A 20575-nucleotide genomic window follows, 5' to 3' on the forward strand; every position below is an offset into this window, starting at 1 on the left:
TTTGATTCTCCACTCTAAATTTGCGGGGAAAAAAACTTTACTAATCTGGAAAAAAAAATTGTATTGAAATAGGAAAATTACACTTTTGGTCTTGAGGTTTGAACTTAGTGTGGTTGACTTGTTTATTAAAATTTTAAAACAAGGGGTTTCTACATACAAGACCTAAATAAAGGCCTATATTTTATACATGTCTTGGTTCAAGATGTATATATCAAAAGTGTAGTTATATAGAAAATATAGAAGGGTATAAATAACATAAGAACAGACTAAAAATATGTTCAATAAAAACTATCCTAAAGACCCTTAACCGTCCTAAAGACACTAATTGAGGAGACTAAATACATTTGAAAAACATATATTCACACCCTCCCTCAAACTCGAGGTGGTAAGGTAGGAATCAACTCGAGTTTGTTAAGCATATGGAGAAAACGTACGGGGGCAATGCTTTGGTGAAAATGTCAGCAGGCTACTCAGTAGTGGAAACAAAATGTAAAAGAAGAGTTTTACTCATGAGATGAAGACAAAGAAAGTGACGGTCATTCTCAATATGCTTGGTGCGCTCATGAAAAACATCATTGTGAGCAATCTGGATGACATTACGATTGTAACAGTGAAGAATAGTGGTAGATAACTGAGGGACTCTCATATTGACAAGAAGCCAATGGAGCCACAAGAGCTCTGGCGTGGCATCAGCTAGGACGCGATACTCAGACTCCGTACTAGAACGTGAGACAAAGCTCTGCTTCTTATTTCGCCAAGAGATAAGAGAGTCACCGAGGTAGAAACAGTAACCGAAGGTAGAACATCGATCGATAGGATCACCAACCCAATCTGAATGAACCCTAAAAATACGATCCTTTGAGCGGAAGCGAGATCATCCCAATTCCCAAAATTTTACATAACAAATTTTACAGAGAATAAAAGCAATTATGTATTTAATACAAAAATACAACATGCAATAAAAAGGAAAGAATAGGGTTTCAGAAACCCTTATCTTTGAAGACCTTATTCACATAAAAATCCTTCACTATGAAAATCACGAACAATAACCAGAATGACCAATTTGGACACCACTAATTGGATACCTCGGTATTCTCGAGTAGAAAACCTAGGAGGTGTAGACTCTAGTGATTTTGGTGAGGGAGGGAGAATAAATCAAGTAAAGAGAGGATAAGATGGGGAACATCTCTTTTCGAAGATTTTTCTATGTTGCAGGAGGAGGAAGAAGAAGAAAGCCATCCTTTGTTAACCACCCACATCAAACGTGGGTAGAGAAAAAATTGGAGAAGGAAGTTAATTCCCTAAAAAAAATATATATATATTAAATAATTAATTTATAAAGAAATTTTAAATTCATTTATTAATAAATAATATATATATGTATATAATAACTAATTTATTATACATATATACATAACTATATGTTACATCACATATAACATATAACATATAGTTTTGATATTGTATAAAATGCAATAAATCACATTTACATTATATTTAATTATATGAATCCAATTCATATAATTAATATTCAAATATTTATTTCCTCTCATAAATACTTAATATTATAATTATCAAATACATTATAGCAATTATATCATATATAATTAAAAAAATTAATTAACTATATCATATATAATTAATTCTTTCAATTAATTTGAACAATTCAAATTAATTCAAAAATTGATTCTCATTGAATCCCGTTGAACTATCGAGGGGACCTTATAGACCTGTAGCTTGAAGCTTCAACAGTACGTGAATAATTAATTAAACTCTTTAATTAAATTATTTACCATCTGTTAACTATCGAACACTCCAAAGAGCGACAGCTACAATTTTCGCACTACAGATATATTTCTATGTCCATTGGATATAACCAATCAACAGTACGATGACCTTTCACAAATTTCTCGTAAGTACAGTTGGGCCAAAATTATAGTTTTTGCCCCTGTAGTTACATCTAACTCCTTAAGTACCATTGATCCCTTTAATAAACAATAAATCATAGTTCAGCTATGATCAAACCCTTCTCGAGCCAGAAGAGGGTGTGGCGTCATATTGTTCAAGTCCTGAAATCAACCCTTAAAGGAGCAATTTATCTACTTGTCCTGACATTGGGGAAGAAGTGAATTCCATCTTGTATAGATGTGTTCCCAGCTCCTCAATCAGAGAATCCTCAAAATGATAGGCATGTTGAGTCGGTGATCTAGCCACTCTTACCCATATAAATCAAAGGATCGCTCTCATAGACAGGAGCACACAACTCACTAAGGATTCAGATCATGTTGCCTATGGTCATCCTTGTGAAATATAATTCTCTATTATGAATGACGTTATATAATGAGACTAAACATTTCATGGTCCGGTCTTATACAAACTCCTTTGATAAAATACCTCCCTTCACATGTCTCCATATGAATGATCAAGGTCAAATCATTTGTAGCACTTTACAATAATTGTAATACCTACAAAGCGGGTCATACTCGTAGTGTCACTAGGATAAGGTATCCAGCCTTATCCATCTACTACATACCATTTAGGTTATCACTTAAACATGATCTACTCATATGTCTCTACATACATGTTTAAGTTACAAGATAACCTTAGATGTTAGTTTATTGGTTTATAGTTAATGCAACTAATTTCGAAATAAAACATCAAATATTTTATTACATAAATAAAAAGTTTGTACATCAAACTATAGAATCCTACAAAATTTAGGGCATCAACCCCAACACAATCAGCATCAGAGTAGCTGGATAATACCAGGGAAGATTGTGAAGAGAATTGAAGTCCATGTCTCAAAGTACCCTTGACATAACGAAGGATATGGAGAACAATAATAAAATGAATGGTCTGTGGGACAGCCTAAACTGACTAACTATGTGAACAATATATCTAATCTCAAGACAACGATTGGATAAATAAGGTTGCCAACAAGTTGACGGTGGAGACTGCCATCCTCAAGGGAAATGCCATCAAACGGAGTCAAACGATCATTGGGATCAAGTGGTGTTGGAGCCATAGCAGAGTTAGTGATACCTGAGCGCACCAAAAGTTTTGAGGCATACTTCGCCAGACATAACGAGTAACCAGCAAAGCTCAATGAGACTTCAAGGTCAAGAAAATAACTAAAGGAACCCAAATCCTTCATCTCAAAGTGTTCACTAAAATAGCATTGTAGATTAGAAATGGCCTGAGGATCATCCCCAGTAATAATCATATCATCAACATACAGGGGAAAAAGAGCAATACTATGAATCGTTTATCGCGTAAAAAGTGTCGCGTCATGAGGACTGAATTTATATCCAAGTTGAATGATGATGGAACTGAAAGTTGCAAACCAAGCCCACAAGGCTTGCTTCAGGCCATACAACGCTCGACAAAGGAGAAAAAACTTTTGGGATAGAGAATAGATACTTGGAGGTGGTTGCTAGTACATTTCCTCATATATAACCCCATTAAGAAAGACATTCTTCACATCCATCTGAAAAAGAGGTCACTGTTTGGCTTTAGCAACTGCTGAGAGGCTCCGAACGGATGTCATCTATGCCACAGGAGCAAAGGTCTCTTCGCAATTGATCCATACTTCTGAGAATATCCTTTGGTTACCAACTGAACTTTATAACGCTCAATAGAACCTTCAGAGTGAGTCTTGATTGTTGGATTGTATGTCCTAAAACTCGTAGTTTGTAAACAGTAAACATATATGAAGTTTATTCAGACAAATGTTGTTGAATAAGAATGAATTGATAACTCTAAATCCAATAAATTACGAACCCTTGGCTATTGTAATGAATACTTGGACTTTATGTGGAGATATAAACTGAATCAAGTTCGAGTAAAATAACCTAAACAGTCTACAGTAGTTGGATTAGGTTGGGTACCTATTTCTGGAGAAACTATTGAATACAACCCGCTTTATAATTGTTACAAATGTTGTAAAGTGTCGTTTGATCAATTCATTCATATAGAGACATGTGAGCGGAGGTGTTCTACACGATGAGATTGTGTAAGACTGACCATGAAATAATCATGTTACGTATTAACATCATTTACTATTAACACTGATTAATTTCACATCTTGATGACCTAGATAACTTGATCTGAATCCTGAGCTATCTATAAACTCCTGTTTATTTGTAATTATCCCTTGATCTGCATAGGTGAGCATAAGCTCAACAGCGTTGCTCAATATGTCTCCCATTTCAGGGATAAGATCAGGCAGATAGCTGGAGACATAGAATTTGCAAGAGAGAATTCACTCTTACCCTTTTTAGGGATAGTAGAAAGGTTGTTCCTTTAAGAGCTGACCCTAGATCTTAAACAAGGGGCCCCATCCTCTCGTTGACCTGAGAAGGAATGGATTTAGTGATTAAGATCCTAAATCACTTGTTCATTAGAGGGACAGTGGTACTTAAAGAGAAAAGATGCAACTCAGGGGTAAAATGATAGTTGACCTAGCTAAGGTTACGAACAATCTATGAAGGATCAACTTATCGATGACAGTTATATCAAATGGACACATAATATATCTACAGTGAGAGGAGTGCAACTACAGGCTATAGTAGACAATCTTGTTAGTTAACAAATGTTGATTAACTAGGTTAAAGAGTTTGACCGGTTAGTCTCAGATCGTTGGAGCCTATAAGCTGTAGGTTCATCGAGTCTCCTTGTTAGCTCACTATGGACAAAATTAAAGAACTAGGTGCAGTGAGAATTTGAAATGTTCAAATTCAGTCCTTTAAGGATAATTGTATTCTATATCAGATATAATTTACTATTAATTATTGTTTTTGGAGAGTATGATTTAAACAAAATATTACATGAAAGTGTTTGAAATTTGATTAATATGATTAATCAAAATTAGGTGTCAAAGTCAATTTAATATGTGATATTAAATTTATTTATTTTATTTTATTAAAATTGTTTTAATTAAATAATTTCTAAAATTTGAAAAATGTATTTCATTTTTTTTAATAAAAAATTGGTTAGTGGAAAAATCCATTTGTTAGATTTTTCTACTAACTAACTAGGTTTTGAAGTTGCTCTTGCTAAGCTTGACACCTACGTTATTCATATTAATAGAGTTTAAGGTGAAAACCATGCAAGAAGGGTTTTTGCATGTGTTTTGTTTAAAATAGGTTTTGATTTTCAAAAATTAAAAACTAATGCTTCCTTAATTTTTGAAATTAATCTTTCTCAAATTCTTTTTGACGCTCAAAAAATAATTAGTTAAATTTCCTATTTTTTACTAAAGTTTTGGTCCCACAACTGTATTCTTCAACCAAAGAATAGCAAGGATTACCATTGGTGGTGCCAATCGCTCATGGAGACGAAGTTTATCATAGAAACTACAAAGGTTGTATCTGTAACTCTCTATGCATGCTTAATCCTTAGTTAATTATTTGTAATTAAAGCGCTATGTGAAGGAACTCTAATTCAAGAGAACCATTGAGCGGAAGCAAGATTGTACCATACCCATTGTGAAAGAATAAACACATTCACAAACATACAATAACAATTATGTATCTTAGAGTAAATTACAACATTCTTTTCATTTAAACAACAAAGGGAATCGAAAGACATACCTATGAAGAACTCTTCTTGAAGTGTTCCCTTGATCTACACCAATCAGGCATCCACACAAACTCGATCCAATGCATGAACACAACGAACAACTGGTGAATTCACGAACTGTCTGATCCTCGAACCAAATCGAGAAATACTCAATCCTCAACCCTTGAACAGTAGCACTCGATACTACCAGTCGATTACCTTGGTATTCTCGGTGTGAGAATCCAAGAGGTGTGAGCTCTATGTGCATTTGGTAGAAGGGAAGAAGGAAGTATACGATCGAGTAAGTGGGAGAAAGGCTTAGTCTACCGTATAGAATCTGGGTACTCGATCGTCTAGTAACGAGGAGCAATCGTCTAGTAAACTCGCTCGGTCGTTTACTCTCTCGAAAGGGCTATCGTATAGCTCTCTCTTTTCACTCGATCGATTGGTATGCGATAATGTGATTAATCTTGCGATATTGAAAAATGAAAACCATTTTCACTTTTATTCTTCAGTTATTAAAACTGAAAATAGCCTCCCATTTCACTGTTAATTGAGAGAATAACCAACCAAAAATTATCATATAATTGTTTTTATTATAAATAAATATAATAACTAATTTATCATATTATATTTATAACCTATAGTTTTAATATTACATCATATGTAATATTTAAACCATAGTTCTATTCTTCTTTATTTAATATAAATCATATTTATATTAATTCCTCCAATCAATGTATCTAATACATCAAATCAATTATATCACATATAATTGAATCACTTTAATTATATTATATATAATCAAATGCCTTCTTATTAATTTGGACACTTCAAACTAACCAAAGAACTGATTCTCAACTTGAATCCATTGAGCTATCAAGGGGACCTTATGGACTTGTAGCTTAAAGCTCCAACGGTACGTGAATAACTGACTAAACTCTTTAAACACAATATTCACCATCCGTTAACTGTCGGGTACTCCACTAAAGACCGAAAGCTACATTCTTCGCACTACATATATATTTCTATGTCTATTAGATATAACCAATCAATAATACGATAATCCTTCACAGATCGCTTATAAATACAGTTGGGTCAATTTACCGTTGTGCCCCTATAATTACATCTAACTCCTTAAGTACCATTGAATCCTCTAATGAACAAAACATCATAGTCCTACTATGAGTGAACACTTCTCGAGCCATGAGAAAGTGTGTGGCGCCACATTGTTCAAGCTCTAGAATCAACACTTAAGGGAGCAATCTATCTACTACCCTTGCTCCGGGGAAGGAGTGAATTCCGTCTTGTATAGCTGAGCTCTCAGCTCCCCAATTAGACGAATCCTCAAAGTGGTAGGTTTGAATCGGCGATCTGGCCACTCGTATCCATGCAAATCAAAGGACCGCCCTCATAGGCAGGAGTTCCAAACTCACTCATAATTAAGGTCCTGTTACCTATGGTCATCTTAGTTAAATGAAAGTATTTGTCATGAACGGCATTATATAACGAGACTAAACATTTTGTGGTCCGATCTTACACAAACTTCTTAATATAGGATACATCCGCTCGCATGTCTTCACATGAATAATCAGAATCAGACCATCTGTAGCACTTTACAACACTTGTAACATCTACAAAGCGGGTCATATCTGTAGTGTCATCAAGATAAAGTTTCCCTTCTTTATCCGTATACTACAGACCATTTAGGTTATCACTTAATACATGATCCATTTGTATGTCTCCACATACATGCATAAGTTACAACGATAATCAGGGATCTTAGTTTATTGGTTTGTGGTTAATGCAACTAAAATATCTCATATTTTATAGATAATAGTGAAGAAAATATCTCATATTATTACATCATAAATATTTGTTCAGACATGTGTTTACAAACTACAGGACCCTACAAGATTTAAGGCATCAACCCAACACTATGATCTACTGCTTCCGCTATGCATGCTACTTATTTTCCAACATTGATCTTGTAGACCCACTTGTAACCAATGTGTTTTTACCAAGAGGCAAATCAACATAGTCCCATGTGTGCATCTTGTCCAAAGCCTGAAGCTTTTTAGGCATAGCTTGCTGCCACAGAGGGTTAGTATTGGCCTCATGAAAGGAGGTAGGTTCAACCAAGGAACTGAAAAGTAGAAAAACAATGAAAATCGGCAAGACGAGTAAAAGGTGCTCTTACCCTAATAGAGTGTCAAACAGGAAAAGTAGGGTCATGAACAAGTTCAAATTCCACAAGTGAGACAAAAGGTTGATCAGGATCAACAGAGACTGGCATAGATTGCTCAAGCTCAGCATCATGGGAAAATGAAGACGAAAGGAAAAGATAAAAAGAATCAATAGGAAGACAAGGAGGGGGACTCGAGAGAGACTCATGAAAGGTCAAGAGACTAGAGCACATATTATGCTCCCAAAAAGTGACATGGCAAGAGATGCGCAATTTGTTAGAGATAGGATCCCAACAACAAAACCTTTGTGTTCGATTCCGTAGTCAAGAAAGCCACAGAGACGTGCACGCGGTTCTAATTTGGTATGTTCATGTGGGTAGAGAAGAACAAAACATGCACAACTAAACCTTAAGGATAGAGTAATCAGAAGGAGTGTTATATAATTATTCAAATGAAGAAAAATTTTGAAGGACAGAGGAAGGAAGAAGATTGATTGTGTAGACAAAGGTAAAAGCAGCTTCACCTCAAAATTTTACAGAATAGGAGGCAGACAGATATTGGGCCTGAACAGAGTCCATAACGTGGCGATGTTTCCGTTCCACTCACCCATTCTGTCGAGAGGTATGAAGACAAGAGCGCCGAACAAGAGTGCCTTGCTAGGCGAGAAAAGAAAGAAAATTGGAGTCCTTATAATCCAAGGCATTATCTGTACGTAGAACCTTGATTGTACGAGAGAATTGAGTGTGATTTGGCAAAATCAATATATATTTGAGATAAGGCAGAATGATGTTTAAGAAAATATACCCAAGTAAACTGAGAGTAATCATCAATGAAAAAACAAAATAGCAATACCCATTGGTAGTAGAGATAGGAGTAGGACCCCAAATATAAGAGTGAACTAAGTCAAAAGGTTGATCACTTATTGAACTGGACTGAGAAAAAGATAATGTAGGTTGTTTTGCAATTTTGCAATTCAAAAGGTACAAACTTGGAGACATTATTCAAATTTTCAGCTGAAATTAAGTGACGAAGTTTGTCAGAAAAAGCATGACCAAGATGGTGATGTCACTGATATATAGCAGAGTCGGTGACAAAAGCAGAAAAAGAACAAGCAGGGAGCTAAAGTGATGTGAGCTCAAATAATTTTCCCACTTTGTAACCCCCACCAATTGTCTGTCCCGTCTACATATCCTGAACCGGACACCCAATAGAAGAAAAAAACAGTTAGACCAAGATTACACAATTGTCCAATTGAGACAAGATTAAAGGTTAGGTTTGGAACACAGTAAGTATTGAAAAACTACAAAGTAGATGTGTCAATGGAGCCAACATGAGATATGGTCATACAATTACCGTCAATAGCATAAATGGGAGGAAGAGATTTAGTAGGAGTGGGTATAGGCAGAAGAGAAAAATGAGAAGTCATATGGTTGTAACAAGTGGAATCAATAAGCCACCGATTACCTGAAAAAATTGGATGAAATCAGTTGTTTAAACAAGTCATATAAGTCATTCATTTAAAAGGTAGACAGGAAAGGTTCAAAATCAATAGAAGAGGCAGCAACAGTAGAGGCAGAACAAAGTTTATCATGTCTAGACTTTGAAGTATGTCTCGATGGTCGTGTAGGACAGTTGTCCAGAATATGGCTACGTTTGTGACAATATCTGCATTCGATTTTGTGTAGCTGGAAAATTTGTGTACAATGAGCTTACAGTTTTTACAGAAGATAGCTCCAGAAGTACCAGATATATGAGTTTTGTGAGTACCACCTCAGATTGCATGGAAGAAGCGATGCCCAGGAGTTTTTCCTCAATAAGATTTTTTGGATTGTTGCATCTAGTGATGGAAGGAGACTACGGTGTAGCAAAGCAGCATGGTTAGATTCGTATTTTGGATGAAGCCCCATAAGAATCTTAATGAGACGAAGATGATCCAGACTGATTTTAGTTTGACTCAATTGTGTCCAAATTGTCTAAAGTGTGACCAAATAGTTGTTAACAGATCAATCAAGTCTCTTGATTAAGATTTACAAGAGTTTCATAGTTGATAATAATGAGCTAATCCAATAGACTGAAAATGTGTAGACAGGAAATCCCACAAACTCTTGGCATCATCAAACGCATTACACTGTACCTAAATGATAGGTATAAACGTACTTCCAAGCCAAGTGATGATCTGATGGTTTTTACTATCCCAATCCTCCAACCGTTCAATGAATTTGTTTCGTCCTCGGTGGATATCTTAACTAGCTTAGGAATATCGTCGATGACGATGCATCGTAAGTTACGCCCAATTAGAAAACTTTTCATTTGATGGGCTCAAGTAAGGTAATTTGTCCCATCAAGAATAGTACTAATGGGGCGAACCACATGATCTTTTTCCTTGTGATTTGGTGGCTTGGGAAGGGAAGAACCGACTTAATGACTTGGCTTGGCGGAACCAGCATGGCTCAAAACGGCTCAAAATAGCTCAGGGCCTCGGCTTGACTGAATCAGCTTAGCTTAGTAAACACAGATCGGCGCGACTTGTCTCGGCTTGGAGGGATCGACTCAACTTGACTCAGCTTGGATGGATCGACTCGACTCGGCTTGGCTTGGCAAAAACGGCTCAACTGGTCAGCATGAATCAATGCATCTGGATCAAGATGTGAGGAATAGAAGGTTGACAATACTCAACCCGAATCTAGTTATAGGAGCTTCGTTGGGAATTTTTTGCTCGATGGAAGTGCGCAACAGATAGATCCAAAAAATAGGAAGTGTAGTAATACATTAAATATACAGGGGTATAATTACCATATGGACAGACTAAAAATATGATCATAAAAACTATCCTAAAGATCCCCAACCCTCTTAAAGACTCTCTAATTAAGGAGACTAAATATATGTGGAAAATATACATTCACAGTCTTAAAATTTAAATTTTTTCAAAGATGGCTTTTAGTGTTAATTTTGTACCATAATACCCTTTTTTTCATTTATTTATATCCGATTTTCATATATATTTTCCTATTTACGAAACTACCTTAATGATGGGGAGAAAAAATGCATTTAATATAATTTTTTTCATTTTTCAATTGGAGAGAAAAATGCATTTATCGTAATTTTTTTCATTTTTCAATTTGGAAAAAAATGCATTTAATAAAATTTTATTTTTTATTTATATTGGTTTTCACGTATCAACTTATTGATTTTTTTATAGATTCATGGCTATTTTAAATATACCTTAGAATATTTTGTTAGGTATTTGAAAATATTCTAACCTATATGTGAAATATACTACACAGTTGAACAGTTTGTTAGGTATTTGAAAATATTCTAACTAATATATAAAATATACTACTATTTATAAATTAGAGATTGACTCAATATTTGACATAAATCACAGTAAACCAATATATGAAATATACCACAAAATATAAATCTTCATAAATTTCTTTGACGTCACAGTATATATATCATATATACCATTTAGGTAGTCAGAAATCACAACAATCAAAATTTGTATATATCATAATACATGAATTTGAAATTTAAATAAATAAATAAATGAAACTCTAATTTATATCAAATAAACGAATACATATATCACAATATGTATCAAATTTCCTACAAAAGCTAAAAAAAAGTACATATATATCGCAATATATATAAAAAATAGGAAAAAATAAAACTAAAAGTTGAATTAAGTTTGTTGTTTGTCTGCTTCGAATCTGTCATTTTGTCATCCGCTCAGAGTCCGTCGTCATTCATTTACTCCGAATCTATCATCGCCCTTCGTGCCGTCCCATGCTCCCTTCATTGCTAGATCACCTCACGTCGTCCGTCTTCTGCTTGCAACTCACACCACCGGAAAGAGAAAAGAGAGGGAGGAAAAAGAAATGGTCTTGATGCATAGGGAGAGAAATATATATATATATATATATATATATATATATATAACACTTAGATGAAGGCTAAATTATAAATAATCATTGATATTAGTGAAAATAGAGAGATCAATAGATCTTTGTGTAAAAAAATGAAAAGTTCACAATATTAACGAAATTTTGCGAGTTTTAAATTTAAGGTCTATTTGATTTTTTGGTTTATAACTCCACATTTCAACTTAGCTTTCATTATTTAATCAATCTGTGATTTGGCTGGAAGATCATGTATCTATCAGTATCATGTGTGGCTTATTATCTTCTTTCTTGTTATATGATGATCCTTAATTTTTGTTTGTTCTCTCTTATCATGGTTTACTTAAAATAAATAAATAAATTGACAATAAAAAGTAGTGCAGGTTGATAAATTTGGGTTGAAATCATCGAGAGATTTTCAATTCTATATATATTTTATTTTCATCTCCAAATTTTTAAACCTTAATACTATAAGGTCCTTAATCTACTAAAAAGTTTATTTCAACTTTTGTTACTATTTTTAAAAAAATACATTTAACTATTAAATGATATAATATTAAATTTACATTTAATCAAAATTTAAGTTTTTGGATCAATCGGTTATTTAAGATGGTATCAGAGCAGGTTGATTCAAGGATGTCTCATGTTCAAACCCAACATTGTTTCCTTTCCAATTAATATTATTTCTACTTGTTTAGTTCTTCTTCATATTTCAAGCCTACAAGTGAGGGGAGTGTTAGATAATCACAATAATAAAAATAATAAATGATGGAAAATATTTATATCATTTTCATTCAAAATAATAATACAATTCTTGAATAGTTTGAATTTTTTTTGTTTTTTTTTTGTTTTTTTTTTTGTTTTTTTTTGTTTTTTTTTTAAGAAAAAAGATGGCTCAACTAGTTAAAGAACTATATATCCCTTGTTACTCACAAAAATCATGATCTAACTCTAACAAAAAGAACCAACTATCAGTTATATTGCTATTGCATATCTAATCCAACAAATACAACTAGCAAATGATGAATGTTTAATTAAGATAATCTTTAGATCGAATAGTTCAAATAATAAATTCGAATTTTAATTAAAATCATTCAATGTAAAGTTACCAAAACAACTAAAACATACGTTAAAATGAGTTTAGCTCAATTATATTGACATGATCTTCCTTCTTACAATTGTTGTACTAAAAAAAATAACTAAAACTTATCCAATAATCAAAAACCAAAATATAGAATCTCAAGACATTAAAGAGGGAAAAAGGTAGTAAGAAAAACATTCAAAAGTATAGAAATCATAACGGAAACCAAATCCTATCACATATCAAGATGATGAACTTCCCAAAAAAGAAAGGTGAGGAAAGACAAAGTGTGGAATTGGATACTATTATTTGACTTGCATTTAGGAATATTCACCAAATGAGAGGGCAGGAAATTATGACTTTAAGCACAATAAAATTACAAATACTCTACCATGAACTATTACTCCTCCACCCCGCCCCCCTCCATTTTTAAGCAATAGGGAATTAATTAGGGACTAAACAAAAAGTATATCCATACAAATATAGGCTAACAACTAAAACAAGAGGTGTGTTTTAGAAGCGCATTATATATATATATATATATATATATATATTACTGTAGCTTCCCACTCATGGACCCAAACGATAATTATGGGAATCAGTCATGAAATGGCCATCAAAGTAAAAAGCAGCAGCGGCATTGGGATGGTAAAACCCCTCCATACCCATAAACTGCACATCCTCAGAAGGCTTCCAGTGCCTTTTCCTTTGGTTTATGAACCAATTATTTATCTGTTTCTGGTCAAGCCCAGTTGATTCCGCCAGCGCCAACTTTTCTGCCTCCTACATGCCCCCCACACGCAAACACAAACACAGACAGCCGTTACACTAAATTAATTATTTTTGTTTTGGTTGAGGCATTTTAACAAACACCTTGTGTGCCTGCAATATGAAATGAATAATGAATAGTTTTTTTGGATTTTTTACCGATGGGTAAGGCCATTTGTTGTGCAATTCCCACCAACGAAGCAGCTCTTGTCTTGCGTCTTTTGGGAGTTTGCCTTTCTTCTTTTTCTTGGAAAGTTCTTGCTTTAAACTGCTAAGATAACCACTGTATTTTTTGAGTAAGTGATTCTTAAGCTCTCGTTCTTCCGCTCGTGGGTCGATTTGATCTTCTATCTCTCTTTCCCCTTCCCCGCCTTTCTCTTCCTCCTCCGACGACGATCCCATTCCTTCACATTTCCCTTCTGTTCCTCCAATTTTTTTTTTTTTTTTTTCACTTTGTCAATTTCCAGCCAGATAAACTCAAATAATTAATGGTTAAAATTATGAGTTCTTCTTACAATGTGGCCACCTCATAATTTTTAACTTAAAAATCAAGGCTTGGTCTAAAAATAAATATTTCTAAATTTTTATTTTTGTTTCTTTTTAATTTTTTATAATAATTTATACGTTTTTTTTTATAAGTAAAAGAAGTTAAATTTTTAGTCAAATTTTTAAAGTCGTATTTGTTAAGTCTCGTTTAGTAACTATTTAGTTTTTTTTTTTTTTGAAAATTAAACCTAATTCATTCACATTTCTTATAATGGTTAGTATCATTCTTAAATACAAATGATTGAATTCTAAACTAACTTAAAAAATAAATAAATAAATAAAAAAAAAAAAAAACTTTTTGAAATCTGTTTTTTTAGTTCTCAAAATTTGGTTTGATTTTTTTAACCATTGGTGAAAAATAAATAACAAATGAAGAAAGAAGTAATGTCCATAAACTTAATTTTAAAAAACAAAATGGTAATCAAACGGAGCCTAACTATGTCATTTTAGGTTTTTGGTTTTTGAAAGTTATGTCTATTTACTACGTTTTCTTACAACAGTTTCCATATTTCTTAAGTAGAAGAGTTGAATTCTTAACCAAATTTCAAAAACCATTTTTTTTATTATTCAAAATTTGGCTTTGGTTTTTAAATACATAGTTAAAAAATAGATAAGAAAACAAGGCAAAAAAGGGGTTTGTTAGTTTAATTTTTAAAAACCAAAAACCAAAAATGAAATTGTTGCCTAATGGAATCTAAAAAAATTTGTTTCAAAATTTGACTTGATATTAAAAAAATATTTATAGAAAGTAAAATCGAGATATTTAAAGTATACTTAATTTTCAAAAATAAAAAATCAAATACTTATCTAATAACTAAAATTTTTAATTTTGTATTTAATAAATTTTTTACATATCTAAAACTTTTTAAGTTTTAGTTGATTTACTAGGGGGAAAATAATTTATGTATAATGCAACTATCTAAATTTTTAATGTTTTTTTAGCATGTGAATGAATTTACCATGGAAGTTTAAGGACTTTAATAACACTAAAATTTACTGACCTATTAGATATAAAGCTAGAAGTTTTAAGAATTTAGATATTTTTTAAAATATTCTTGGACTAAATAGACATGAATTAATTTCGATATTAATTTTTTTCCCTAAAAGATAGATAATAAACTTGTAATTTAACTCAGTGGATGTGTGAGATAGGAATTATAAAAGTGTGCTTTGAATCTTTGGCGAATAATTATTAAGACATATAGTTATTATATACACTCCTAATGTGATAGTTATTTTTTTTAATCATTTTTTTAATTAGATATAAAATTGAAATCTTGCAGGTTTATTAAAATTTGTATGAAGACTAATAGAGTTTAAAAGTTTGGAGGACACCGACACAACTAACAATTAGGGTTGTTTACTAACTATTTGGTTTTTGAGTTTTTACTTTCACCTCAATATTTCTTCCTTTATTATCTACTTTTCACCAATTGTTTAAAAAATCAAGCTAAATTTTGAGAACTAAAAAAAGTAACTTTCAAAAAATTGTTTTTGAAATTTGGAATTTGGCTAAGAATTCAACCATTATATTAAAGAAAACAAATCATTATAAAAAGTGTGGATGAAATAAGTTTAATTTCCAAAAACAAAAAGGAAAAACCAAATGGCTACCGGGAACTAAAAAATAAAATGGTTATCAAAGTAGATCTAATTTACTAGTTTTAGATTAAAAGAAGTAATAAAATATCGAACTTTGTGGGGGTGAACGAGATTTGATGCTCAAATCTTTCATAGTGATTATTGTACATGAAATTAAGATCTCGTTTGGTAACTATTTCGTGTTTTATTTTTTAAAATTAAGTTTATAGATATTACTTCTATCTCTAAATTTCTTCATTTGTTATCTACTTTTCATCAATGATTCAAAAAAAACAAGTCAATTTTTGAAAATTGAAACAAGTCATTTTTAAAAAACTTATTTTTATTTTTGGAATTTGACTAAAAATTTAACCATTGTAGTTTAGAAAGATACAAATCATTATAAGAAATGGAGAGAAAATAAGCTTAATAATTTTCAAAAACCAAAAAACTAAAAACGAAATAGTTACCAAATTAGATCAACTTCGAAAATTTTATATTTTATTAGAGAAGTTAAAACAGTCTTGATTTATTATGTGTTAGTGTTATATTTACACAAAATTCAGTATAATATAATGCAATTAGTTACTAATGAGTCATAGACTAAGTATTTTTATTTTATCTTTTTTATAGTTTAACAAGTATAGGTGAATTTTTAAACCTCATTCTTTTTTTCTTTTCTTTTTTTTTTTTTCCATCAAGAATATGCTACCTCTAGTTGGTATTAAAGAAAATCATATTTTGTAAAGGCAAATAATTGATCAGGTGATCAATATTAAGATTTTATAAGCAATGCATTATTATTACATTCAAAGAACTCTATAATCAACTTTGAATTGGAGAGATTAACAAATGGAAAAATATAAGCGGAATGAAATTAAATTCAATTAACAGCTTCTTAATTTTGATATATGTATTAAGGAAAAACAAAATTTCAATAACAGTTTATTGAACAAAGAATTCTACTTTAGAGTATGTTTGGAACACATTTTCAAATATATGATTTAAAAAATAAGTCATTTAAAAAAATAAAATATTTGACAACAATTCAAAATAATTTTTTAATTAAATTTTATGAAAGATGTTTAAATACAAATGAATTTTTTAAAAGCATTTTTTTCTCGAATGAATGCAAATCGACTAAGTTAGACTATCTTAATTTCAAACTTGACTTAATTATCTTTATTTACCATAGTTTTTTACTCTTGGAGATTTCTAAAATAGATTGGTTATATATAAAGTGTAATCATTTTTAAGAGAAATTTTATAATATTTTAATATTACTATACTATTAGTAATGTTTAGCCATCTGGCCACTAGATTTTTTGTTTACTTGGAAGATCTTGTGTTTAAAAGAGTGATAAATCTCTCCATTAGCACTGCCTACTCACTCTTTTTTTAATTTTTGTTTAGCTCAGTGGATGTAATGACTCAAATCTTTAATCCGTTCATACGTAAGTCAATTGAATTATACTTATATTAGTATCAATTACTTATCTTTTATCCCAATGTTTTTTCTATTTCTTTAGTTTATTTTGATTTACTTAAAAAAAAAATCTCTTCTCTACTTGAAACATTTTCAAAATTAGAATTAACTCTCATTTAACAACCGTTTGATTTTGATCTTTTTTGAAAAAATAGTAGTTTGATTTTTTATTTTTAAAATTTAAAAATTAAGTTTATAATATTATATTTTACCAATGAGTTTCTATGATTTACTATATCTACTCTTTTTATTTATGAGTTTTCGTGTTGTATTATTTATACTCTTTTTGTTTTTTTGTTTTTTTTTTTTAAAAAAACTTGTCTTTGTACTTTATCCAACAAACTAGACTTAAAATTTTCTTTCAAAAGCTAAACTAAAAAAAATTATAAAGTTGTAAAAAATATATAATTTGTTATAGGTCTGATCTTTTTGTTAAAAAATAACTAAAAAGAAAACACTAAGGATAATCATTAGGATTCGTATCCAAAATTTGGAAAGAAAATTGTTGTAGGACGAAATAAAACATATCAAGTTCCATAATACCAACTGCCAAGCCCCTAATTCATTGTGATGTGAAGTCACTAATTATTTTGTCATTTTGTTTTATAAATCTTTTTAGAGATACATTTTATCCCCGATTAAGAGTATGATTAGACATTACTAATTACATCTAAAGAAAATTAAACCATCTCCCCTAAATCATCAAGACAATTACATTTCAACCCTAATTAAGAGTATAATCATACACTAAATTTTCATCTTAACAAAACCAGTTTCCAGACCATCAGAACAATTCATTCTGATATTAAAAATAATAATAAAGTGGAAAAATAAACAAACAGAAAAAAGCAGCAAAACCCAAAGAAAAAGTACAAAAGGTTGAAATCATAATGAAATTAGGGTTTTCTTTTCTTTTTTTTTTAAAAAAAAAATCCTTTGGGAATGGCTCTTTCTTCCCTTCAATCATAAGGGGAAGAAATCCTTGCCCACATCAAAATTAAACCCCCGAAAAAGCTATTCCAATGATCAAGATTAAAAATGAGTTGCAAAGTAAAAATCCCAAAAAAAAATTAAATAAATAAATAACTTGTAATTGAAAAAAAAAAAAAAAAAGAAGAAGAAGAAAGAAGGTACCAGATGCTAAGATTTGAAAGGAGCCATTGCAGAGAGTATTAAGCTGAGATTCAATTCTGTGCATGAAATCTACAGCTTCTTGAATTGGCCTTGTTAGCTCCTCTCTATACTTCACTAACATCCCATAATAAGCTTCCTGAAAATATTTAAAATCAGTAATTATAATCTTAATTTTTTAAATGGTTAAACAAGACTTCAATTAAATTTACCATAAATTGATCAAGATCAGGATCAATTGATGAACTCTCAGTGGACGCCATTGAAGATCGTCGCCGCTCGAATTCCTCCCGTACCGAACTAAGTTTCGCTGCCACCTCTGGCGGAGCTCCAACCTGTAAAAGAAAATTTTACCAAAAAAAGATTAGGGCAAATAATTTTTTAAAAAAAAAATCTGTAAAGAATTTTTTTTAAAAAAAAATGGAAATTACGTTTTGGCAATCCAAGAAAGCTTGGAGGAGGTTAGAGAAAAGAGAGTGAGAAAGAATTTTGGCTTTAATTGAATCAACATTACTATTATTAATATTAATATGATTATGATTATTTTGGAACTCTCTCATTAAATGGTAATGAAAATCATGAACTTGAATTTGAGATTGTGAAGCAGCAGTAGTGGGAGGCTCCAATTTGACAAGTTGATCGGAGGAAGGGAAATAATTGGAGTCACCGGAGGGGAGATTTGAATTTACGGCCATGATCATCTGATTCCCATTTGAAGAAGAGGATGATCTAATTACGAAATTGCCCGCAGGAGATGAAGAATTGGTTGCCAAAACAGGTACTGAATTGTACAAGAAATTTCCCCTACACCTATCACCATGAACCTTGTACTGATCTTCCATTATAAAATAAAATATAAAACATAAAATATATTTCTTTTTTTAAAAAAAATTAAAATTAAAAATTAAAAAAAGGGAACCCAGTACTATCAAAAGAGAGAGGGGAAGAAAAAAAAGGAAAAGGAATGATTAGAAAACCCTAAAGTGGAGAATAATTAAACAGTGAAGTTATGGAGAAAAGCTAGCAGTCAACTTCCATAGGACAGGGCCAAAAAGGTTGTGTTTATGAGCTGGGTTTTTTTTTTTTTTTTTAATAAATTTTTAAATTTAAAAAATAAAAAATTTGAAATGGTACAGAAATGAACTGATTTCGGAAATTTTTAGGAATGTGTGTTTTGGGTAAGGGGTGGGTTATAGATTTGAGAGTGCGGCATTAAAGAGGAACAAAAAGGGAATCTATATAGCTTCTAGTAGAACACAACGACGGCCACCGTGATATCTCCGGCCACTTGGGTGCTGCTATTTTCTCTCCTCTTTTTATCACACAAATAAAAAATATATTTTTTCAATAAATCAAATTATCACGTGGTAATATTTAATGGGAGCAACTTATGATGCATAGACGTTGTTATTCTATATGTGTGTCATGTATGGATGGATCATGTATGTGGATGCATGTTTTTTTATTATTTTTTTAAGAAAAAAAAATATACATTTTCTGTTTTTTTATCCAATTTACTTCTTGTTTTTTTTCTTTTAAGTTTCGAATTTCATTTCAATTTAGTTTTTAGATTTTCGAAAGATTACCATTTTACTTTTTGAGGTTTAAGTTTTTTTCAATTTAGTTTCTATATTCAAAATTTATATTTATAATTTCGATGTTTTCACTAAATATTTATCTTAGACTTTGGTGTCAATGTGTATTATTAATTTAAAATAATTCTGAAATATGAAATTAATTTTAATAGTGAATAAAAAAGAATGAAACGTAATTAATTGTAAGTCTTTTAGATTAATTAATAGCACGATATTAAAAATTAGAAGCAAATATTTAATGAAAAATCGAGATTAATCTTATTAGTCTTGAAACTTTAGTATCTAAATTGAAACAAATTTTATAGATAGAATTGTAATTTTTTAAAATTTACATATCAAATAAAAATTAGATCAAAATTTAAGGACCAACCATATATTTTTTCATGTATATATGTGTGTTTTTAGTAAAGAATAAAGCCCCTTGTTTTCTTTTTTCTTTTTAATTCTAATTTTACTTGAGTCGCTTTTTATCCTTTTTCATTTCACGTTTTTTATCTTTTAAAATTTCTAATTGGGTCGATAAATTTTTAAAAAGAAATCATTGGTGTTTTTCAAATGTAATATATGTTTTAATTATGAAATGCAAGAGTATACCTCTCTCTCTCTCTATATATAACATAGTTAATAATTAGGTCTCATTTAATAACTACATAGTTAATAATTAGATCTCATTTGGTAACTGTTTATGTTCCATTTGGTAATTATTTTAGTTTTTTTTTATATATTTTAAAGTTAAGCATATA

The 20575-nt window shown here is 31.0% G+C and overlaps 1 protein-coding gene across 1 annotated transcript; it reads right to left on the reverse strand.

Annotated features, from left to right (window-relative positions):
• Positions 1-13013: 13013 nt before the first annotated feature.
• On the reverse strand, positions 13014-19583 carry LOC120075342 (homeotic protein knotted-1-like). The gene is made up of 5 exons (XM_039028643.2): positions 18669-19583; positions 18450-18572; positions 18241-18376; positions 13653-13912; positions 13014-13508 (listed from the first exon to the last, which is right to left on the reverse strand). Exons 1-5 carry the CDS (start codon positions 19077-19079, stop codon positions 13296-13298), a joined length of 1143 nt encoding a protein of 380 aa, XP_038884571.2. The 5' UTR covers positions 19080-19583; the 3' UTR covers positions 13014-13295.
• Positions 19584-20575: the final 992 nt, after the last annotated feature.

This window comes from Benincasa hispida, chromosome 4 (assembly GCF_027475165.1).
Source record: "Benincasa hispida cultivar pf3 chromosome 4, pf3_genome.v1.1, whole genome shotgun sequence".
Lineage (NCBI taxonomy): Eukaryota > Viridiplantae > Streptophyta > Magnoliopsida > Cucurbitales > Cucurbitaceae > Benincasa > Benincasa hispida.

Coding starts and splice junctions, on each gene's coding strand:
- LOC120075342 (XM_039028643.2), bottom strand. CDS start 19,079: ATGGAAGATCAGTACAAGGTTCATGGTGATAGGTGTAGGGGAAATTTC. Junction 18,377..18,449: donor CTGATCTTGATCAATTTATG/GTAAATTTAATT, acceptor AAATATTTTCAG/GAAGCTTATTATGGGATGTT. Junction 13,509..13,652: donor ACAAATGGCCTTACCCATCG/GTAAAAAATCCA, acceptor GGGGGCATGTAG/GAGGCAGAAAAGTTGGCGCT.